Below are 23,769 nucleotides of genomic sequence, written 5' to 3'. Positions count from 1 at the left end.
TACAACAGGCATAGCCCAATTCCCCTTCCCTAATGTCCATTTTTAATTTTTTCTTTTTTCAAAAACTACGTCGTTTTTATCTCACTACTTAATGATACAAAAACCCTAATTTTCCATCATTTTCCTCAACACATTCTCTTTAACCAGCCGTTTGCTCTTCGTCTTTCATCTTCGTTCCTCACCACTACCGCCATACGCCACCGTCGCCAGCACTCTTGTCGGTTTTGGGTTGCTTTGTTTGTTTTGCTGTTTTTGTTTTGTTTTCCGAGGAATTTTTTTTATTTCAATAAAACCAGAAGAACAATGGCCAAGAAGAACAAGGAGAAGAAAGTGAACGTATCGGGTAAACCGAAGCACTCCCTAGACGTGAACCGAAGCGATGGCAAGAACAAAGATTCTAGAAGCGCCGCCACCGTCCGCCGCCTTAAGATGTACAACACGCGGCCCAAACGTGACAGTAAAGGGAAAATTTTGAGCCATGAGTTTCAGTCTAAAGAATTGCCCAACACCCGTATCCAGCCCGACCGCCGCTGGTTCGGTAAGCTTATAAAGATCATTTTTTAATTTAATTTGGACTCCATTTGATTGCTACCTTTCTTAATTGTTCTTTTATTTGTTTTCTAGTAGTTGGATGTAAAAGAAAATATTTTTTTAATAATTAAAACCAATTATAGTGAAAGAGCCTTGGTGAAGTTTTACTTCATTAATTGATTGGCCCGAGTTTTGTTTGTTGTCTGTTCTTTAATGTTGAATTGAAGTGAGCGACTTAGTGTCAGTATTCCTTTCTTTTCACAGGGAACACCCGAGTAGTGAATCAGAAAGAGCTAGAATTTTTCCGGGAAGAGCTTCAAAGCCGGATGTCAAGCAATTACAATGTCATTTTGAAGGAGAAGAAATTGCCCTTGTCTCTCTTAAAGGACCATTCAAAGGTAATGAATTCTTTGAAAGTGAATCTTTCTGGAATTTCTTTTCCTTTTTGAGTTCCAGGCATATTTCTAATTCTACTATGTTTGTTGATTGAATGTAAATCTATGAAGCAAGCCAGAGCTCATCTTCTGGACACACAGCCTTTTGAGGATGCATTTGGACCGAAGACAAAGAGGAAGCGTCCAAAGCTCCTAGCTGCAGATTACGAGTCTTTAGTTAAGAAAGCAGATGGTTCTCAAGGTAATATTATTATTGTTATTATTATTTTTACTTGGGGGTGTGGGGGGAGGTTCTTCTCCAGCTTCTCTTGGAACAACGAAAATTGAAGTTTATATTTGTGTTTCACAAGTTGTATTAACTCTGCAGATGTCTTCGAGCAGAAGTATGGTGCCTCTACTTCTGCAGAAGCAGGTGAGGCAGATGGATTCCGTGAACTGGTTCGACATACTATGTTTGAGAAGGGTCAAAGTAAACGTATATGGGGTGAACTCTACAAAGTAATAGATTCATCCGATGTTGTTGTCCAGGTCAGTGTCTCTTTATTTGCTTGCCTCCTACTTGAAGAGGAAACAATAGAAAAAGAAACAAGAAATTCCATGTCATATTTTCTTAATAATCTCCTGCATTACAGGTTTTGGATGCTAGGGACCCACAAGGTACAAGATGTCATCATTTAGAGAGGCATTTGAAAGAGCATTGCAAGCATAAACACATGATTCTTCTGTTAAACAAGGTTGGTTGCATTTTAATGTTGAAAATTTTTCTAAGACTGTTGTTATTGTTTTTTACTCATGATGTTTTCTTCAAAACTGCTAGTAAATACTTAATTTCTATTTTCAGTGTGATCTAGTTCCTGCTTGGGCTACAAAAGTGTGGCTTAGAGTTTTATCCAAGGAATATCCAACTCTAGCATTCCATGCAAGCATTAACAAGTCTTTTGGCAAGGTACCTCTAATTCATTTCATATTGTTGTTGGATTTAGAATGTCAAATGAAAAAAGTGATTATCCCTTCATCCCTTCTGACTGCCACAATCCTTTGGTTCCCATATTTACATGTTTATTGTAACTATGCTGTTATATGTAGCATTCACCTACCCCTCCAACTTGTGCCTGGCATTTCTTACATTAGAATGTCTTATTTTTTAATCAGAACATAAAATTCTCTTACCTCCCTGACCTCTTACAAATCTAATGATATTGTTTTTGGTGTTGGAAAGACACTTTGAGAAAAACCTTACTGTACTTTAAGTTTTGAAGAGCTACGGATATGCATTCAAAGCTTTTTTTTTGTATTTTTTGGTTGATTACTAGTATTATTTATGTTTAGATTTTTTTCTTCTGGAATTTTTAACAAAGTTTATTTCCATCGAATGTAGGGTTCTCTTTTATCAGTACTGAGACAATTTGCCCGCTTAAAAAGTGACAAGCAAGCAATTTCTGTTGGATTTATTGGGTATCCTAATGTTGGCAAGTCTTCAGTTATAAACACACTCCGCACAAAAAATGTAATGTTTTTGTTCACCTTTTTGCTTCTTTTATTTGATGCACTTGTACTCCATGGTTTTGTAATCCAGTATTTAGGTATTATTAATCTGTATCCATGTGTTCTTATTCATACGCTTAACTTTAGGGTCTTTAATATATTTTTAGAAATGTACCTGACATCTTATCGTCAATGCCCCTTTCTTAACTGTGATTAATCATTTTTTTTTTGTTTGTACTTAGAGAACTTTACTTTTGAAGGCATATGTGTTTTTTTTTTTTTTTGGTACTCTTATAGAAGGATGGTGTAATGTGTGTGTAATGTAATTACTATATTCATGTAATTGATTCATATACGTTCAGTACTTTTTTTGCTTTTGAATTTGTTTACTTCTATTTTGAAAAGGTTTGCAAGGTTGCTCCGATCCCAGGGGAGACTAAGGTGTGGCAGTATATAACACTCACTAAAAGGATTTTCTTAATTGACTGCCCCGGGGTTGTTTATCAGAACAGTGACACAGAAACGGATATTGTGCTGAAGGGGGTGGTATGTTCTTTATGTAATTTTTTGTCCTCTATCAAGATTCAATGTGTTCTGGTGTGTTATTTACTTACACTGGATTCACTGTGGTTTGTCCCATGTGATATTCATGGTGAAAATGAATTTACTCACTGTTGACCTTAGGCTCAGGTTCATCTAAATGTTTTTATTCTAAATTTTAATGTTTATTTTACTTGTTCATTGTTATTAATAGATGAGTGAGCCAATGGCATTATCCATTATTATTGTTGGTTTCGCCTGCATACCAAAAGTCTTGAAACTTATTTTATGTTACAGCCTTTAATCTAATCATAATTTTTAATGTTTTTATTACTTGATTTTTTAGTCTAATCATAATATTGAACTCTTGATTTTTCTAGGTACGTGTCACAAACTTAGAGGATGCTGCTGAACATATTGGAGAAGTTTTAAAGCGTGTGAAGAAGGAGCACTTGGAAAGAGCATACAAGATAAAGGACTGGTGAGCTGCTTTATGGCTATAATTTGCATTTTGTCATCATGTTTTGGACTCTAAATTGAATTTGGGAGCATGTTGATGTTTGATTGATTGTTGTTGGTGAGTGTGATTTCCAAGTCCTTGCCTTTTCAATTATTAGAGTTGCAGCTTATGGTCAGGCTTTATTTATTAGACAGAGGAGCATTTATCCGACACCTCAATACCTTTTTGTCTTTTTATAAAAGCTTACTTGATGTTATATAGGTGTGAGAAAAGATCTTGATATGTATGTATTTTAGTTAGCTGGTTTGTTTACCCTTTTGTGTTCTTAATCATTTACCATTATTGAAGAGTCTTATAACTAATCTATGCAAAGAATTTCATAGATTCTTAAAATTGCTCCTTTTCTTGCTTGTTTCTATTATATTTTAATGTAGTATTTTAATCACATCTAGCAAAAAGAAATAAAGAATTGTTACTAGTTAACTATGTGCTTTTCCATTCTCCTTTTCTTCCTTTTATCTGGGATGCGTGTTCATGCCTTTTAACAGGAACATGGTCACCCTTGTGCCATTTGCATTTGGTGTTGTGCCCATTTACTACTCTTAAATCATATAAGCATATATAAGAATGAGAGAGTTGCAATTTATTAACTATATTTATTGTACTGCTGTTTTCAGGGTTGATGAAAATGACTTCTTAGTCCAGCTATGCCAATCAACCGGTAAACTTTTGAAGGTATGTGTTAACTTTGGTTTCAAGCCTCATTTAGTTTTTAACTGTATTATACAAAGAGAGTCAAAATTTAAGTTATAACATTTAAGCGAGTGTGTTCTTCTAAATGGCCTTTATGTCTAGGGTGGTGAACCTGATTTGATGACTGGAGCGAAGATGATTCTTCATGACTGGCAGAGAGGTAGAATACCCTTCTTTGTTGCTCCTCCTAGACAAGAAGCCGATGCCTCTTTAGAGGAACCCACCGTGCATGGAATAGACAAGGATGCTGTGGCTGATAATAATCAGGCTGATGCTGCTCTTAAAGCCATCGCAAATGTTATGTTGTTCCAGCAGCAAAAAAGTGTACCTGTTAAAACAGATCTCTTCAGTGAGAATGAGCTCGTTGGTGAGGCAGGCAACCAGCTCCCCACTACTGAGATGGCAGGTGAAGTTAGAGCATCAGACGATGAGGTTGGAGGTTCTAGCTCAGATGAACCATAAATTAAAAGGCTCTTTCTGTTTTTTTGTATTTATGCTTGTTTGTTGTAACTGGGATATTCTTTTTCCTTTTAATTTGAAAGATATTGTCAGAGTTGTATTAAATTTTGGTGTTTTAGTTATAATTCAGGAAAGGAAATTTTTAATTGTGGGCAATTTGTTTTATGCCCTTTCCATTTGATTTCTCCTTCTAAGATCCTGTGCTACTCCTATTTATTCATTTTCTATTATATTTAAATAATTTTTTAAATTTTGATCAAAAATATAAACAAATTCTTAAAGATTAAAAAAATTTTATAATTGATACGTCTCATGTCACTCGTCTTTTTCTACCAACTTGGTATATGAGTTGACAAGTTGATTCATCAGTTGTCATATATCTTGTGAGTATATCAGTTCATCAATATGCCATGCCTGTTGTAATGCATGTGATAACTTTTCTGAAACTTCTAATATTAAGTTCCAAAGGTTTAAAAGATGGATAAACCATGCTTTCATGGTTTGTAGCATTCCATCAGATAACCGTCCTCGACTAACTCTGGATTTGCTGTGGGATGGATGTCAGAGCACAAAGCTAAACCAAGTGCTAGAATTAAAGCCATAGAGGAAGATGTTATTGCTTGAGCTTCTCTCTAAGTCTCCAAATGATGAGCTCTTTTCCACATTTTGTTGCTTTTGCTGTTGAGACTTGAAGAGGGATTAACCCCCCATGCTAACCTTGGACTGCATCGTCTGTGAATCTGTCTTCCTATCATGCATGTTTTTCAATCAATTTTGGCAGAACCGCATGAAATCGAATCCAGAAAACGAGTACAACAAACTTATTCCCCCTATGTTTCAGCTCGAAAAGAAGACAATCCTTCAATCCCACAGCATCCAAGTAAAGACCTCTCGCAAGGAACTGAAAACCAACAGGTGTATTCATCTGGAATATTTCATTAGGTTGTTAGTTGTTAAAGAGTAATGTGCTGTAATTTACAGTTTCTAGACAGCAACTTAGCTTACAGCTACAGGTATGAACTCTACTTATATTAATAATATTTGTTGGTGGGGATGAGTTCAAGGCTACTTAATTAGCTGCCTAATCTTCACGTCTTCAGTTTCGTAGAAACTTTCAAAAGTTGCTGATGTAGAAGAGATAAATGAGCAGCCCCTTGCCCCTTACCTCCTTTGTTAGCTAACAGATTTTGGCTTCAGGATTTTATGCTGGAGGGTTGCTACAGATTGCAATACTGAGTTTTGGGTGCTAAACAGAAAGGTTGAGGCTGCTGATTTTGGGATTATGTAGGTTGTTTTTGGAGTTATGGTCTTGAGGGGAAAATGGTATAAGTTGGCCGTGGAGAGGTTTACATCGTTTTTAGTCTGTGAGGTATCTTTTGTTAGATTAAATCATAAAATTTAATGAGTCAAAACAAATAATACTTTACAAGTTGATATAAATCGTAATATTTGATATCAGAGTCAACTCTGAGGTTAGCGGGAAGGATATCATGATCCTAAAAATTTGAACGGTCTCTTTTATAAGACAAAATCATGAAATTTAATAGACCAAAACAGACGATGCATTATAAATATATATATATGAACCGTAACACTTTGCATGACTGCATGTGGCAGATGCACATGGGGAAGAGGTTATGTTTCATGCAGGAGTTAGTAGGATTTAGCAGCAATTCGGGTTGCTCTCTTTATTTAGTCACCAAGAGTCTTTAGCTTATTATTGTTTCTTAATTAGTTCATAGGAAACAAAACCTATCTTCATTTGTTACTTAGAGTAGAATAATTACTACAAGAGTTATCTCTGTTTTATTACAAATATTACTTTTTATAAGATTAGCTCATGGATATCATATCAAGAAAATTTAATTTAAGTAAAAATTAAGATGATGTTTAGTATTTTATAATATAATGTGATTTTAAGGAACGTAATTGTAAAAAATGTGATTATTGAATTTTTCATAATCAAAAGATAAATGTTACTAGTAACCATGAGCAGCTCTGCAAAGTGCAAGAAATGAAGATGAATTGGTGTATGGCAAAATGCAAGAAGTGAAATGATTCTGATTCCACTTAAACCAAGTAACCAACTTGTGGATACATGGTTAAGTCAAAGTCTGGGTCTGTAAAGACCGACAGAACCTTTGTCTTAACAATTTTAACCGTTTTATTTGAGCCAATAGTCAAACTCTAACCAGCTACGAACTGTCTAAGGGCGTTCTTCAAGGAGCATTGTCCCGACTAATCCATCACAACCTTAGTGAATCCTGCAAGGTGGAAAATCAAAATGACAAAAATGGTTAATCAGAGATATTATGTTTGTGCTATGATGATTGAGAAATGTTAAATTGAAAACTAGAATTTTTACTCACGTCTCGCAATTGGTGTTGATGGAGACAGGGAAACCAACGTTGATGTTGCAAGCTTGAGGAATCTTGCTCAAGAACTTGTCCTGAATTCCCAGTGACTTGGCGGCAGCCTTCAAGCATCTGCAGATGGCCTTCTTATCATCAACGGATTTCACAGTTTGAGCAAGCTGCTGCAGCCCAGTGCAGCATTCAGCGGAGGGCTTTGTAGCCTTGCCAGTTGCAAAGCCAACGCATGCAGCTGCCTTGGCATCCACAGTATTACATGGAACAGCTGCCTCCCCTTGGTTGGCAAGGAAGAAGAGGAATGAGAGTAGGAGCATGGAAAACAATAGGTTCTTCATGGTTGGTTTTCTGTCAACTTTGCTTGGTTAATGATGTTGAAAGCACTTAGAGTTGATGGAAATTGGGTTGGGGTTGATGGATTTAAATAGGGAAGAGCTATGTCATTTTCATGCTTTGGGGGACGAGAGTTTTGTGTTTCCCAATGAGATTGATGAAGCCAAGGTCAATTTATTTTTCCTACTTCTCAAGGCACGATTCTCCTGTTCCCGTAGTTAGACTCACGACAGAATTCAAGGCTTGATGCTCCGTTTTGTGCGCCCTTTAGGATCAGGCATGGGTGCTGATATTTGTAAAAGTACTTGCATGACATGACACATGTTTTCTGTCATAGATTGATCTGACTTTGATCAATCTCATTGGGAAACACAAACCTCTCGCTCCCCAAAGCATGAAAATGACATAGCTCTTCCCTATTTAAATCCATCAACTCAAGTGCTTTCAACATCATTAACTGAGCAAAGTTCACAGAAAACCAATCATGAAGAACCTGTTCTTTTCCATGCTCCTTCTTCTCTCATTCCTCTTCTTCCTTGCCAACCATGGGGAGGCAGCTGTTCCATGTAATACTGTGGATGCCAAGGCAGCTCAATGCGTTGGCTTTGCAACTGGCAAGGCTACAAAGCCCTCCGCTGAATGCTGCACCGGGCTGCAGCAGCTTGCTCAAACTGTAAAATCCGTCGATGATAAGAAGGCCATCTGCAGATACTTGAAGGCTGCCGCCAAGTCACTGGGAGTTCAGGACAAGTTCTTGAGCAATATTCCTTAAGCTTGCAACATCAACGTTGGTTTCCCTGTCTCCATCAACACCAATTGCGAGACGTGAGTAGTAATTCTAGTTTTCAATTTGACATTTCTCAATCATCATAGCGTAAACATGATATTTCTGATTAACCAATTTTTTTTATTTTGATTTTCAACCGTGCAGGATTCACTAAGTTCCGATGGATCAGTCGGGAGAATGATCGTTGAAGAACACCCTTAGGCAGTTGGTAGCTAGCTAGAATTTGACTATCGGCTCAAATAAAATGGTTAAAATTGTTAAGACAAAGTTACTGTTGGTCTTTACAGACCCAGACTTTGACTTAAAACCGTGTATTCACAAGTTGGTTACTTGGTTTTAGTGGAATCAGAATCAGTTCACTTCTTGCATTTTGCCGTGCACCAATTCATCTTAATTTCTTGCACTTCGCAAAGCTGCTCTTGTTTACTAGTAAAGACATTTACTTTTGTTTACAAAAAATGCAATCACTAAACCAGTAGTCTTAACAATTTCATTGTACATGACAAAGGGGTGAAAATGTAAAAAAAAAAAAAAAGCACCAAAAGCTATGATCAAAGTCTACTGATATCATCAAAGTAATGACTGAAACTTCAACAAAATCGAACAAGTTCAAAACACAATAAACCAATATGACAATGTAACAGTCATTAATACCAAATATGATCTCTTCATGTTGTGTATCAAGATGGAAATTTGTAAATCACCAAGGAATTTCCTGACCATCCCATGCAAAGAACTTGCCATTGTCCTGATGTTTTGTATTGTTAATGATGTTCAAGAGCTTTTGCACTGAGAACTCTTTGGTGAAAAGCTTGTCAGCACGAACATTTCTTTGGAATGGCCTAGACAGATCTGTATCCACTGTGCCTGGGTGCAAAAGAATGCATGCAATTGGGTCTTTCTTCCTTGCAAACTCAACTGAAATAGTTTTCGTCACTGCATGCATCAAGACAAACAGCATTATCTGGCACACGAATTCAACAAAACTAATTTGTCTATTCAGATTATTATCGAATCTGACTCAAGGCTTTGTCAATTCTCTTCTTTCTTTCAATTAAAAAAAATTCTTTGGATCTTTGTTGTTCTTTCCATCGCAAGCTTTACAGAAAGGGGAAAAGAAACATTTACACAGCCATTGCAAGGCCCCGCAAATTTGTCTAAAAGAGTATCATTATAGATATTGCATGAGAGCCCAAAAGAGTTCATAGTATTATAAATTCGTATTAAAAACAAAGAGGCAGGGGGAATACCGGGGGAAGGGTATACAAGTGTATGATATTCATGGTGAAAGCAGCAGGTAAAATGACCTTTCTTCCTATAGTTTGTCTATGTTCATTGTTGAAGCCTTGCCCCAAAGAATTTCATCCTACAAAGACGTGAGAGGGAAGAAAATCATACATTGATTAAGTGCAGCCTTTGAAGAACGATAGGAGTGCCAGCCCCCTAGTCGATTGTCTCCAATGGAACCAACTCTGGCACTTAAGTTGGCCACAACAGCAACATCCCTTTCAGTGCCAAAACCTCCTCCAGCTTTGAGGAGAGGCCACATATGCTGTCAGCAATATCACAAACAGGAATGTCTATTATATTGTCAATGAACTCACATTGAGACCAAAGGACAATGAAGAATTTAAGCAGCACATCCAAAACAAAATTCCAATAATTTATCGATTGCAACACAGTGCATTTGAAAACACTTTTGTAAGGAGCCACTTGCTTAAAAGGAAATCATCTAAGTTATAGTAACAGAGAAGGTGATGCACATGACTCTCTTCATGCTAGCAGTTAACAGTTTATCCACCATGAAATTATGATAAGCTACTATCCCCATTTTTGCTCAAAATATGAGCACCCCGGCTCACCAAACTTAACACTAAATTTCATTTAAATAACTGAACTTCAATGTATAGCTTTACACATGCTTAAATTTGCAATCTGGATCGAGCGATCATTCAGCTAGCATCTCTAAAAGAATTTGTTACAAATGAGAAAACTGGTGTCACAACTACAAACTGCCTTGTGGACCAAAAAATTCCCACACAACAAGCAAACATACCATTTTTTTTTTTTTGCCTGTAGCCAGTTCTTGTCTCCCTCCTGTGCTCCTTTTATATATCTAAAACACACCCTTCCTTCTCTCTATATACTTTGATTCTCCTAACTTCAGGTTCCCTTTCTATCTCTAAAACTCATGCATATTCTCTCTGTAAAGAAAAAAAAAACACAGAATCTTTATAGATTAAAAACTTGAAACCTTAAGCCACACCATTTTCTTCCTCCACTAATGCCAAAAAAAAAAGAAAAGAAAGGAACATAATCAATCCATCTTAAATCCTTTAATCCACATAACAAAGAAGCCAATTAGTACAACTCTAGCACAAGCTGGATTAGAGGGAGAGAGACCTGGGAAATTAAGAACACTGGCAATAGGGATGCCAAAAGAAAGGTTTAATAGTGGGTTGGGTTGTTTTTATTAATTTCTTCCATAGAAAGGGGCAGCAACAACCAACCACTGAAAACAAGCAGAAGATGAAACTAAATAGTAAATAAATTACCTTCCTGATTCTCTAGCAAAACAAGACAGTGGAGTAAAGAACACAGAATAGAAAAACAAAAGAAAAATAACCATAAAGTAAACATTCTTATATCCTAGAGGAAGGACCAGGTACACCATCAATAACTGAAAATCCACCAAGGAAGACGAGAGTGATGACACCCAATACTTATGGCACGCCTCTCTATCATACAGGTATTGCCAAATTCCCAAGAGCATTGACCTTTCTATGGATCAAACCAAGCTGGAAAAAAAATGAAATTTTGAATACTGGCTTTCATATATAAGAGTTTTGAGAAGAAAGAAACCAAAGAAAAGTAAAAAAGAAATAAGAGACGAGACTCTCTTTTTAGTTTTTGGTTGATGTTATAGTCAGGACCATTTATCCTACAATAAGAGACTCTCCTTTTAGTTTTTGGTTGATTTTCTGTGTAGTTTTTCTCAGTGAACACTGAAAAAAAAGGCAACATTTAACACATGTTGCAAAGTTTCATAAAACAATTGTTACAAACCGAAGCTAGTGCTCAAAGGAAATTTAGTGATTAGTTTGGTGACCGCAGGTAAATTTTGCCCCTCAAAAAAAGTTTAAAAAATGGCAACCATTGCAATTCTGCCTAATAAAAAATCCAGCATTTTTAACATTATCAACAAAGAATGCTAACAAAATATTAGTTTGACTGCATATAGCTTCCTCATCCAAAGAAGTGAACTGGAGTTCTTGCAGAACATTCAGGGTCAATTGCGAGTTGAAAGTTTAAAGCAAATCTTTTATATAAAACAAAATAAAAGATACAAAAATAAAAGAAAATTAAAGCAAACTCAGCATACCTTGATCACTAAAATAGGACCAACAGCATTAACCTCATAAGCAAGCATTAAAGATGACTTGCATAATTTGCTCAATGTTGTTTCTGCACTGAAAGCAAGGGCGTTTATTCACCTGCCTAGGCAGCATATTGAAAAACGAGAGGAAAAAAGTAAGAGGAAAGAGAGTGTAGGGGAAGAATTTCAATTCCCTTTCAGTACAGATGCAAGATATTTATGCTGTTAAAACCTTGAAAACTTTCTTAAAGATAACATAAAGTTCATACCTGGTTGCAATACATTGGGTATTGAAAGAATGCCTGATGCATTAATGAGAAGGTTGAGAGAGCCATATCTTTCTGTTACGGACTTTGCTGACTCCTGAAGCATGATGAGTCAAAGGCCGGTCTTATTTTGATATATATATATATATATATATATATATATAAGACAAAGGAATAGAGTGAAAGAAACAGAATCCGATAATTAACCTCTATAGTACTTTCAACAGTCAGATCCAATGGTAAAATATTAAGGCGTTCAGCAAACTGATTTTTTAATTCAAGAAGCCCTGTTGCCCCATTAGGATTACGGCAAGTGGCAATAACATGCCCTTTTTCATTCCTTTCCAGCAAGTGTTTAACCTGCATGGAGAAGTGCACAAGTCAAAATCATAGTGGAGGATCATTAAATTAAAATAGCATGCAAATTAATTAGACAAAAAGAATGAACGAAAACTTTCCAATCTCTTAATAGCCAATTATTCTGCTGTGGCTGGAGTAAAATTACCAAGCAAAACTCTTATGATCTCTTAACAGCAAACTACTATTCTACTGTGGCCATAAGTATTAGCACTGAACTGTTCATTACATAGCCATTCAAAAAAAAGGGTGTCCACTCACAATATTGAACAAGAACATGACATAGCAGAATGAGATACTAGGAACATGGATAGACTGACATCAAATTTTTTTCAACAGTTAACACCAAGACGCAGAGGGATGTGGACTGTAAGACAGTGCAGAACCGATACAAACAGCAGTTTTAGCATCTCCAATTGATCCAAAGTGTTTGAGATGAGAAATTACAAAAGGAATTCTTTTAAAAAAAACCACTAATATGAACAACAGAAAACCATTCTAGAGTAGAATTGTCCATGTAAAGAGAAAGTTATTCGGCTAGTGCCCATAAGTGAATAAAGTAGAGATTATTTCAGCAGCACTCGAAGTCTCGAACTTCACAAATGCACATGTAACTGGACATTGGGTCCTCTAAAGTAGACAGAAGCGCATCAGGTTCTGTATGACATACATAGCACTCAGAAGGCTAAACAAGCATAATCTTACCTAAAGTTTCAATGAGTTTCAATTCAAATAAAAACCATCAAAAGAAATCCAACCTTTTTTATAACTAAGTGAAACATTCCACGTTTTGGGGTGAATCTAGTTGAATACAAAAATAAAATTTGGAGCATGCAATTGTATTCTTACAAAAAAACCCAAGCTCTTTTCGTCTTAAACGGTAAATGAGAGAGAATAAACGTTCAAGAATTGGATGAGCTAGAGAGAGCAGCAGGAAGCAATGCATAAAAGGTAAAAGAAAAAGTAGTGAAAGGTGATGAGGAGGGCTCACAAATTCAAGGCCAATTCCTCGAGAAGCTCCCTGAACCATGGAAACCCCGCCTTCCCATTTCAGAGCAGAAGCGGAAGATGCAAATGATCTGAGTCTCAGTCTCATGGGATTCGCCATCAATGCTCGGTGTGTGTCAAGGAAAACCCTCACCATTTCTCGTGTTTCTTCAACAAACTAAACTGTCTCTCAAACTAGCAACAAGCATGGTGATAGAATGAATCCAGAAGATTTCTTCCGCTTGCTGAATGGTGGATGCTACACTTTCCACGTCGAAGCCGTGTTAATGGTTGCCTTTTGAATCAACCACCAGGCTACAGAGCTGAGCTAGCTAAAGCCTAAAGGACCCAACACCAGCCCCTCACTTTCACGGGACCTTTACAAAAAGGCCCAATAGTAGGCCAGCTAGGCAGCCATGCAGGCCCCTAGGAAAGCCTAGTACTCGAATTTTTTTTTTTTTTATAGATATAAACCGGTTTAGAATACAAGTACCCGATATAATCCGAACAAAAACATAATTGAATTCGAGTATCGGGTATCAAATAATCAAATCCGTACTTTACCCAAATTTAAGATGAACAGTAAACTCCTTACTCGAACTCATTCCAAACTCAAATATAAGATATCCGACTCTACATAACAGGGCTACATAGCTCTAGATACCGAAAATAACATGTTAGGTTTTTCAATTTGATTTGTCTAATCTCTAATTTCTCAATGTCATTTGCTATAACTACTTGTTAGGCTTAGCATTGAAAATGTTAGGGTTGGGCCTGGCTGGACTCAAACTTACCTTCGAAAATATCAGGCTTGAGCCCACCATGGACATCCCTACTTGTTAGTTAATTAGGTTAAAACTTGGTACTAATTTTTTAAATTAATAAAAAGAAATTTCACAAAAAAGAAAGCAAATTCCACTTTATCCCATGATATCTTTTTTTCTCAATTAACACCTTATAAATCTTTTTTTCTTTTCAATTAAGTACCTTATGAATAACTTCTGCTTTCAAAAGAATTAAACTGTTAATTTCACTAACATTATCGAAATACCCTCAATTCATAGGAACCCAAAAAAGCATGTGTAGGCTCCTTTATGCAAGCCTTATCGAAACGTCTGATTTTGTACCAGGTAAGTACTGCACTATACTACCAACTGGATAGTTTTTGTACACTTTTAACATGAAGTAAATCTTGTCTTTGCCTTTTAAATAAAATTAAAACATCAATTCAAAATTAATTTATATGTTTATATATAAAGTTATTTTTTTGTAATTTTATTAAATAAATTAAACAACTACAACTTATCCCTTTATTGAAACATAGACAATAAGCTTTTTCATTGGAGAAGGCAAGTTGCAAGATGCTGACAGGAACCCAGAAATTGTTGCCCAAAAGACTGTTCATCAACCTGTCAAATCCTGTTTACATCTTATGCCACATTGATATCCATCGATCCCAAAAGAAAAAAAAAAAAAAAAAGGCCTGTTTATTTATTTATTTATTCATGATTAAAAACCAAACTTGATGCAATCTCCTATGGGACAATGAGGATAGAAAGGGATAAAGAGACTATGGTCTTCTTTTTCTCTACTTGAAAAGCACTTAAAGGAGAGAGGAGGGCATGGGATCTCGAAATCAATCAAACCCCCTTCACAAATTTGAAGTCAAAAAATATATTTTCTAAGCTTCTTGTCATTGGAAGTAAAGTCATTTATGTCACATGGGAAGCCCACACAATCCAATAAGAGCTTAATTATCCAAAACCTTAATTTAATCACTAATTAAAAACTTTGCATGATTTGATATTTTGCAGTTCCCAAAGCATGCTACATTTTACCTTTTAGTACTCTCATGTTCTCAAGGGTGATGATCAAATATTTTCCTCTCTAAGATTGGGGAATATAATTAATTTTACTTTGGGAAGAAGCTCCATTGATCTATTCCTTGATACAAATGAAATGCAACATTAATTCTACATCTCATGCTACAAGGTCCATACCCTATATACACTACACTTTCCATAGCTAGTTCACCCTACTCAATAGGGCACTGTGGTTGGTGGTGAGGAGCACCAACCCCACCCATATGAGCCCTTCCAAATTTCCTGCAAACTATGCTACTTGCTGAAGTCACTCACAAGCCATGTTGAAGTCAATTTTTGATTCATTGATATCGTGTAAAATCTAAACACTGGCAGTATTAATGTTAACTTAGCTTTACTTGACTACTCCGTCATCAGATCGGGTCGGACGGATTCGTTCTCTCCTTCACTAAGCATGCACCAATCTTAAGAGTTTAGCAAGAGTAATCAAAGAGAAATTTTAGATAACTTATTCAAATCAAAGTTATGGAACCGCGTTTTGACCTTGTTAGCCTAGTTTATACTTTATATTATTTGCAAGAAGAACACACATACACACACAAACAGGTGGCAATACGATTAATCTAAACGGTCGACATAAACATGTCTAGACGGCAGTTTGATGGGTGCAAGACCGGTGAGGTTGCCGGTGGACGGTGACGTCAAGAGGCGTCAGAGGCTTAGGCAAGTGTCTCGCGTGCAGCTCAACATACAACCCAACAACGACTGACCGTAAGACATCTAATTCTGATTAATTTATTTGGAATAAAAAAATAATTAAGCATTCGTCAGCGTCGAAGAAGCTGGCTTGGCCATTTTCATGACTAGTTTAATCCAATAAAATAAAATAAAATAAAAAAAGGGTGATTAAATTATGGGGTTGCTTCACATGGCAGGAGATGGAGGCGATGGCTGTGGGGAAAGACAAAAAACCCTGTTATAGTGTTTTTTTATATATAGTCTTGCTCAGAGAGAGAATCCCAGTTTTAATTTGTTCTCTTATGGGCAGTGTGTCTGTGTGTGATAGGGTTGTCATGCAGGAACGTGGGGCAAGTGTTGTCCCTAACCCAATCAATGATCCCCCCAAAAAAACTAAACTAGGGTTCTTGTTTTATGAGGATGGACCACCAAGAAAATCCCACTGGCTGACTGATCAATTCTTTTTCAATCCTCTCCCTCTAAACCTGGTTTTGTACTTCCCCATGAAAGAGACAAAAACTTTGTATAAGCCCACCACATTGAGAGGGCAACATGATTAGTTCTGGGTCTATGTATATCTCTGCATGCATTAACTTCCTTTAATTAAATTCCCAGCTTCATGTGGAAATCAATGCCTATGGACATAAATAATAAGCAATGGTTGACAGACTTATTAAGAAAGGAGTTTTCCGTCAATAAAATCTCATGTCAATGTTTAATTGATTAACGGTAATTAATTATAAAGAACTTTTGCTTGAAAAGTAATAAGTGGTGGAGGAAGAACTAACTAGTTCTAGTCCTAGGTCGACCTGTCTAGTCTTGATGGTCAAGAAATTAGGAAGAATTGAAGCTATTACTGTTATAAACTTAACACAAGGATCGTTTATTTCTTATCTCTTATCAAAAACTAATAAAGGGTAGATGGTTGGTAAACACTTGTCTTTTGAAGGTGTCCAAAGCCAAAGGCTAAAGCCAAAAAATAGGGTAGACACAGAGAGAGAAAGAATGGTTGTGTGCTACAGTAGATTCTGAAAATGTCTCATCAAACATAAGGGGTCGGTGATACCCTGATATGATCACTGGCCCATTGAAAACTTCAATCCTATCAAATACTAAACAAAAACCCCAAGCCTCTCTCCCTCTCCCTCCCTTCCCGTCCACCACTACAGTCCAACATCCACGTATTTCCTATTTGTAAAGCATATATGTTTTGTATTATTAAAGGATCTTAAGGTCCCTTTGTTAAGCATTCATGGAGAACGTTTCAACCCAAAGGCAAAAGGCCGAAACACCACCCCAAATAAGTTCTCAAAAGACATGTCAAAATGTCTAATCCAACATGACTCTTAACTAAGGTCCCATATTTAAGCACGACGGTTCAATATCTTTGAACATGTCACATCCCTACACCCCACTCTAAACCCTACTTTTTAGACCAAACCCAAAGCCAAAAGCATGCTAAACATTTGACCCTTTTAATCTAAACCCTTTCAAACTCTAGAAAACAACAAAAGAAAACCTTCATTAAGTCTAAGCTCTCAAAACTAATCTTTGTCCTTTATACATCCCGACATAGTTTATTTGCCTCAATCTTACCTTTTTAAAGCTTGATTAATTATCATTCTTCATCTCAAAAAGTAGCCTCCTTTTGAATCTTGGGTACATTAAAAAACGATTAGAGATATTATTAGACTTAATAATATGGCTCTAGATCTCTTTACTTTGTACATCGTAGAAAGTGGCTGCAATAACAGTTTTTAGTGGGAAAGAAAGTGGATTCTGGAAATCATCTCAAAGATAAAACATGAAGTTCATCATAAACCACAACAAAGGCCAATGCAATGTCCTCAAAGTCAATCCCATTTTGACTTTGAATGAATTTCATTGCAACTCTTTTATATGTGTACGTTTGTGTGCATACGTGTGTGTATCTGTGCGCATGTGTCTGTATGTGAAAATAATTTTTATTTTAAAAAAAGAATAGCAGTTAATTACTCTTCATTGTTTCTAAAGAGGTAAATTAATTTTCTTTACTTCCATTTAATTAAAAACTAACCATCTCAAGAGGGTTTTAATTATTGGCATTAAAGAGGTCAGGAAGTTATCATTAATCAAAATTTAAAGAGAAAAACTTAGAGGTAAGAAGCCATTTTTTATGTCATTATTAGTAGGTAATATTATAATTTTCATTGTTTACAGGTCATTAAGTCTCATCATACATGGGTTTAATCTGATCATTTTAAATTCATGTTAATTTTGTGTAATTTACTTTTTTTTTTATCAATGCATTTATTTCTTGTACCAAATATATTATACTTGTAATTTTTATTCGATAAAAAAAATCTTATTTATTTCAATTAATTTGGGGATTTCCAATAATATAAACAAAAGGGTGTTAGTCAAATTTTGTGAGTAAGTCCAAGTTTTTGTATTCCATGATCTCTTCTTTGTTCATGAATTCATTTTCCTTCATTTTCTTTTGTGTGTTATAATTTTCTACAAAACCAAACAAAAACTTGGGAAATTCTACTTTAGGAAATATCTTTGTAACATGTATAATTGACAGCTAATAATTCATTGAAGTGGCAAAATTTAAGCCTAATAAAACTGATGACAACATATTTTGTGAATCAAACCCTAAAATATTCATTATATAAAACTCTAATAAACATTAATCACAGGTTTTTTCCCCTAAACACATCCTTATTTTCTTGGATTCACTCCCAAAATCAGTGGAGACAAAAAATTCTCTAATCAGTTCCTTCCTTCCCAATATAATTCCTTGTTCTAGCAATTTTCCTTTTTTTTTAATTCTGAATTTTAAAACCCTAAAATCAAGGGTGATAACTAATATTTATAGGTCTCTGATCCCTTCTCTTGTGCTCATACTTATAAAATATGAATCATGCTTGTCTTAAAGAACAAAAACAATACAATATGCTTTCATTCTTTTGGATTCAAGTTTTTTCAAGAATTCAACACATGGATATGCAAAGGTATTTTTTTATCACTTTTTCTTTTATTTTCTTTGAATTCTTAATTTATTAAATCCTTTTTTCTGTTCAATTAGTTGGTTTTTATTATCGCTCTTTTTCGACATTTTATATTGCTTTTTCTTCCTTTTTATTACAATTAGATCGTCTTTTTTTATTGTTATAATTATTATTATTATTGAACTGCGAACTATTTTTCTCTTTTGCTAAAGTTGGTTTAAGAAAACCTAATTTTACTTTATTTCTTTTCTGGTACAGTTTTTATAATTATTCTTTTATCATTTTAATTGTTATTTGTAGTGCATTTTTGTTTCTTTTCCAACATTATGATAGTTATTCAATCTATCCCTGCCTACAAAACATATATATTTCATGATTTAGTTTAATTTGTACTCTAAAAATAGTTTAAATTGATTTAATTTTTATTTATGTGACACGTACATACATATATATAAATTAAAATATTAAAATAAACAATATATATTAAAAATTATATTTGATACATTATTAATGTATAAATTTTATACATTATTGTCATCTCGTTACATGTATTTTTAAAATAATATTTTATAATTAAGTAATAATATATAAATATTATATAAAATTGATCGTATATCAAATATAAATTTTATTTATTATTCGTGACGTGTCGTAGTAGACACAACAAATAATTGAGAGAGGGTTAATAATACGTAGTGTGCATTTTCCAAGCTGGTTGAAAAATATACCACAAACAATTTTACAAAGTGCTAGAATCACATTGAGAGGCTCTCATCAAACGAAACGCGCCGGTTCCTCCCCTAAAAGAAACGACTCGATTAAGCCCCGAAACGTTTCCCCGAAAAATGCGGCTACTTGCCGCCTCTTTACTTTCCCATCACTTGCTCTTGCGAGAAAAAAACTATACTTTTTCCCTCTTACAACCCCTTTTTTTTTTTTAATTTTTACCCTATTTTTCATTAAAAAAAAGAATAAAAGAAAATAAACAAAACAAGAGTTGTATAAATTTGACCCATTTAGGCTTAAGAATAAATAAAGAAATAAATTCCCTCAGCACGACAGCTTAGTAATTTTATTGTTTATTAATTTGTTAAGAACTTTTTTTCCTTCTCATTTTGTTTGTCTATAATTAATTTTTATAATAAATTAAATTATATAAATTTATAATTTAACATTGTACTGTATGTATTTGGTCAATAAAAGACAAATAAAATATGACAGAAGGAATATCATTTTTGAGGTTTAAATTTTTTTTTATTTTTGTTTTGGTGGGTTATCTTCTTTTAACTTGTGTTTGCGTATAGAGAAAGAGCAGTTTGTATGAAAAGTCAGCGACTCTCTCTCTCTCTCTCTCTCTCTCCGAGAAAACCATTCCTTCTTTTGTTTGTTATTGAGAGGAAAGAACATTGGGTTTGTTTTCCAAACCTTCAACTTGAAAGCAAGCAGAAACCCTGTTTCTTTGCTTCCTTTCTTGTTAATAACCCAAACCCATCTCCATTGTTACCTTGTTGTTGATCATCGAAAGGTTTTTGCATGTGTGTTTACGTCTGTTTTGGTGCAAAGCAAAAGGACAGAGCAGAGAGTGCTCTAGATATGGATAGGGAGGGTGGAAAATGAAAGAATCAGCTGTTTCTTACATGTGTTTGTTTGCGTTAGTATAGCATGTGCAGTGTCTTCGGGCTGCAGATGGAGAATTATCAAGGTGATTTAAACGATATAGTTCGGGCAAGTGGTGGTCCGATGGGGTGTGGCTCTGGTCATGGTGCCTCAGATGTTCCTGCTTCGAGCTGGCAGCAATTCCCATCCGCCTCCGATCCATTGAATTTTGCATCGTCAGCCATGGAAGTTGATAGAGTGAAGGCCTTCGGTGACCCTTTCTCCACCATGAGAGATCCACTTCTTCATGAGCTTAACGTGGCTGCTGCTGCTGGTTCAAGCTACTTCAGCAGCCCTACTTCAACTGTTGACGACACTTCCAACTTTCCTGGTGCAAGTAACATGGCTGGTCATGACAAGATTTTCGAGGATGACATGAGAACTAGTACTCCCTGCAACATCTTTTCTCGGATTCAGATCTCTCCTAGCTCTAGTAAGCTAGCCGTGTCCCCCTGTGATTCGCCGCCGCTGATGGCTGCTGCTGGTGGTGTTGGTGTTTCCCCAAGGGGAATTAAGGCTCCTGCTGTGCTCCCAAGCGAAATGATTAATGCCAACAGCTCCAAAGGTTGCTTGATCGATAACACCGGCCCACTGCAGATCTCATCTCCGCGGAATCTGGGTATCAAGAGAAGGTTAGGGTAATACCATTTTTTAATTCTCTAACTCTTTAACTCTATCCTCTACTTCGTTAATTAACTAAACTCCATAAAAAAAAAAAAAGAAAAGAAGGGTCAGGAACCTACTCTTCTAGTATTCAATTTTCCAGGGTTTTACTATATTTTATTGGTCTTTTTGGCTTTGATTTAACAACCATGATGCGCATGAATTTAGGGGAAGGGGGGGATTTCTTTCATGAAATCATGTAGAGAGGATGTGAGGGAATTAGGGTTTATTGGCATTAATTACTATTATTATATGCATAATAAGAATCTGAATTGTATGTATGGGAAAGTAGAGATATTGGTCTATGATTTTCCAGGGTGAGTTTTGCTCATGGTGAAGTTTTAAAATAAAGTTAGAAAAAAACATAAAAGTCCTGACAGGCATAAACCTGAAAAGGTATAGCTTAATTCTTAGCTTTCATGTAGTTATCTCAAGTTACTTTTCTTCCCTAACCAACCTGAAAATGGTACCTATGATGTTCATTGCTCTTGTCTTTAGATTATTGTACTATCGCTTTCACCTTCTTTAAGGGAAAATATCCAAAATATATATGTCTCGTGTTCCTTCCTAAAAGTTGAACTCAAACAAATATGCTTGCTCTCCCAAGAGATAATTTACTAGGAATTTTGGTATCAAGCTCTTCAGTAATGAAGTCATCTCCCCCTTCTTCTTGTTTAAGATTTAACATCAGTTGTTCAACATGATTATGCAGAAAGAGCCAGGCGAAGAAGGTGGTTTGTATTCCAGCACCAGCAGCTGCCAACAGCAGGTCTAGTGGGGAAGTAGTTCCCTCGGATCTGTGGGCATGGAGGAAGTATGGGCAGAAACCCATCAAAGGTTCTCCTTATCCAAGGTATATATATACTACTAGTACTAGTAAAACATTACTAGTTTGTTATGGTTATCATTCTTTGATTAGAGGATGAGTACCCGAAAGTTGCTAACTGGCTTAAGAAAACTAAAGCTGCATTTCCTATTGATCTGCTGTCTTTCTGACAAGCTGCAGACACCATGTTTCTTAATTTGTTACAGTGTTCGCATTGAATTACACTCAAGCCAGAGAAGTTTCCTTTTGTTAAAAACCTGAATACTCGAAATAAAGCACACTTCATCATTGTCACAAAGACATGCTTGTCGCCTAATGCTTGGGATAAGCAAAACATAATGTCAAATGATAAAACAAAGTTCTTCTTCTTTGCTTTACTTGTTAGTAGTATTGAATTTATATGCATTTTCGGCTTTCAATCTCGTGGCTTGCACTGATTGAAATAATTGATTCTTGTAATCTTGTCCAGGGGCTACTACAGATGCAGCAGTTCCAAAGGCTGCTCTGCAAGGAAGCAAGTAGAGCGCAGCCGAACTGATCCCAATATGCTGGTTATAACGTATACATCTGAGCACAACCATCCATGGCCAACCCAAAGAAATGCTCTTGCCGGGTCAACAAGGTCTCAGCCATCCAAAAACAATGCTTCTTCTTCCAAGAGCTCACCAAGTTCGCAGCCCCTAAGTTCATTAAACCCCAAGGATGAGCTCAAAGAGAGCAGCAGTGATGCTTTATCTCCAGCGGTTGCTGCTAGCTCAACTGCAAGTGCATCAGTTAAAGAAGAGTTTGAGGACATTGAGAAGCAGCTGGATATAGATGATGCTGAATTTGGCGAAGGGATGCCTCAAACATACAGGCCTGCACTGCCAGACTCCCAGGCGCAATCTGAGGATTTCTTTGCTGATTTGGATGAGATAGAGGCTGACCCTCTAAATCTATTGTTTCCACAAGGATTCACTGAAGAAGAGCAGAAGGAAAACAAAGCCATGGATCCATTTAGTCTGTTTGATTGGTCGTCAGGGGACAACAACGCTTCCTTTTGAGAAGCCAAAAAAGGGGTTTATAGCAAGACCTTGAATTCAAAGCAACAAGCAACAAAGTTTCACACTAAAACATACATAGAGACTGTTTCTAAGTTAGGTTTGGGATGCAAATGGATGCAAGGTCCTGCTATAAACCCTTCTTAAAATTCTCTGGTTTGGAAATTTGCATGTGGGGAGGTAGAGATTTTCGATCTCTGCCTACCTTTCTACTACAACCTTTTGTTTATTTTCTTGTTATTTACCAGAATAGTCAGAAGATTAGGAAGGAAAAGAGAGTAAAAGACAGTGCCGCTGGATTGGGAGCAGACCCCATGGAGTCCCACATTCCTTTTGGAATATTGGTGGATGGGACAGAAAGCTGAGGAACAGAAGGTTTCAACAGTTAAAACAAGTACGTCCATCAGACATGACTGGAAAACTCAGTGAGCAGATTGATTTAGGATGGGACTTGCCCTTTCATCTTTTCAAGTGGAAAAAATTATTTAAGCTTCACCTCTGTCCATGTGGGCATGGGCAAAGGCAATTCCATTCTTATAAAGCCCAAAAAAAAAACAAAACCCCCCATGATTTCATTGCTTTGATGTGAAGAAATAAATGGGGAAAGATGACAAAAAGACTATAGTGGTGAAAAAATCATTAGAAAAGCTTGACTTTTCTTGTCAATCTTCTCTTCTCTAGGAATGTGCCAAGGAAAGAGAGAGAGAGAGAGATTTATACTTACACAAGCTTTGGGTTCCTCAGCTTTCTGTTTCTTTTATTATCCATCCAACTTTGTGTCTAATTTTATATTGGAGTATTTAATTATATCAACATTTATTTAATTATGAAATCTCTTTTCTCTTTCAATTACTAATTATATAACACATTAAATACAGTTCAAGTTGATCTGACATAAAAACAGGTAAATATGAAGCATGTGTCCAGTTTGT

The 23,769-nt window shown here is 35.9% G+C and overlaps 4 protein-coding genes and 1 long non-coding RNA gene across 6 annotated transcripts; 3 read left to right on the top strand and 2 right to left on the bottom strand.

Moving 5' to 3' along the window:
• Window positions 117-4,799, top strand: LOC18595118 (nuclear/nucleolar GTPase 2). Its single transcript, XM_018122937.1, has 11 exons — window positions 117-538; window positions 796-929; window positions 1,038-1,167; window positions 1,294-1,454; window positions 1,559-1,660; window positions 1,768-1,872; window positions 2,305-2,433; window positions 2,817-2,957; window positions 3,332-3,432; window positions 4,089-4,146; window positions 4,267-4,799. The coding sequence occupies exons 1-11, from the start codon at window positions 304-306 to the stop codon at window positions 4,624-4,626; spliced, it is 1,656 nt and encodes a 551-aa protein (XP_017978426.1). The 5' UTR covers window positions 117-303; the 3' UTR covers window positions 4,627-4,799.
• LOC18595117 (non-specific lipid-transfer protein C, cotyledon-specific isoform) lies at window positions 6,657-7,479 on the bottom strand. Its single transcript, XM_007022937.2, has 2 exons — window positions 6,993-7,479; window positions 6,657-6,887 (listed from the first exon to the last, which is right to left on the bottom strand). Exons 1-2 carry the CDS (start codon window positions 7,328-7,330, stop codon window positions 6,878-6,880), a joined length of 348 nt encoding a protein of 115 aa, XP_007022999.1. The 5' UTR covers window positions 7,331-7,479; the 3' UTR covers window positions 6,657-6,877.
• Window positions 7,756-8,480, top strand: LOC18595116. Its single transcript, XR_001928572.1, has 2 exons — window positions 7,756-8,150; window positions 8,257-8,480. It is a non-coding gene; the product is annotated as an uncharacterized LOC18595116 (long non-coding RNA).
• On the bottom strand, window positions 8,659-13,388 carry LOC18595115 (C-factor). The gene is made up of 6 exons (XM_007022935.2): window positions 13,103-13,388; window positions 11,962-12,114; window positions 11,758-11,851; window positions 11,495-11,577; window positions 9,511-9,664; window positions 8,659-9,048 (listed from the first exon to the last, which is right to left on the bottom strand). The coding sequence occupies exons 1-6, from the start codon at window positions 13,253-13,255 to the stop codon at window positions 8,813-8,815; spliced, it is 873 nt and encodes a 290-aa protein (XP_007022997.2). The 5' UTR covers window positions 13,256-13,388; the 3' UTR covers window positions 8,659-8,812.
• LOC18595114 (probable WRKY transcription factor 14) lies at window positions 20,006-23,661 on the top strand. 2 transcript variants are annotated; one of them, XM_018122599.1, is made up of 3 exons: window positions 20,006-20,940; window positions 21,684-21,824; window positions 22,267-23,661. In XM_018122599.1, exons 1-3 carry the CDS (start codon window positions 20,315-20,317, stop codon window positions 22,838-22,840), a joined length of 1,341 nt encoding a protein of 446 aa, XP_017978088.1. In that variant the 5' UTR covers window positions 20,006-20,314; the 3' UTR covers window positions 22,841-23,661. The 2 variants fall into 2 exon arrangements, with proteins under 2 accessions (XP_017978088.1, XP_007022995.2); XM_007022933.2 differs by having other exon boundaries at window positions 20,006-20,946.

The sequence above is a fragment of the Theobroma cacao genome, chromosome 6 (genome assembly GCF_000208745.1).
Source record: "Theobroma cacao cultivar B97-61/B2 chromosome 6, Criollo_cocoa_genome_V2, whole genome shotgun sequence".
NCBI lineage: Eukaryota > Viridiplantae > Streptophyta > Magnoliopsida > Malvales > Malvaceae > Theobroma > Theobroma cacao.
Note: the sequence above shows the minus strand (reverse complement) of the source record. Positions and strands in the feature narration are given on the sequence as shown.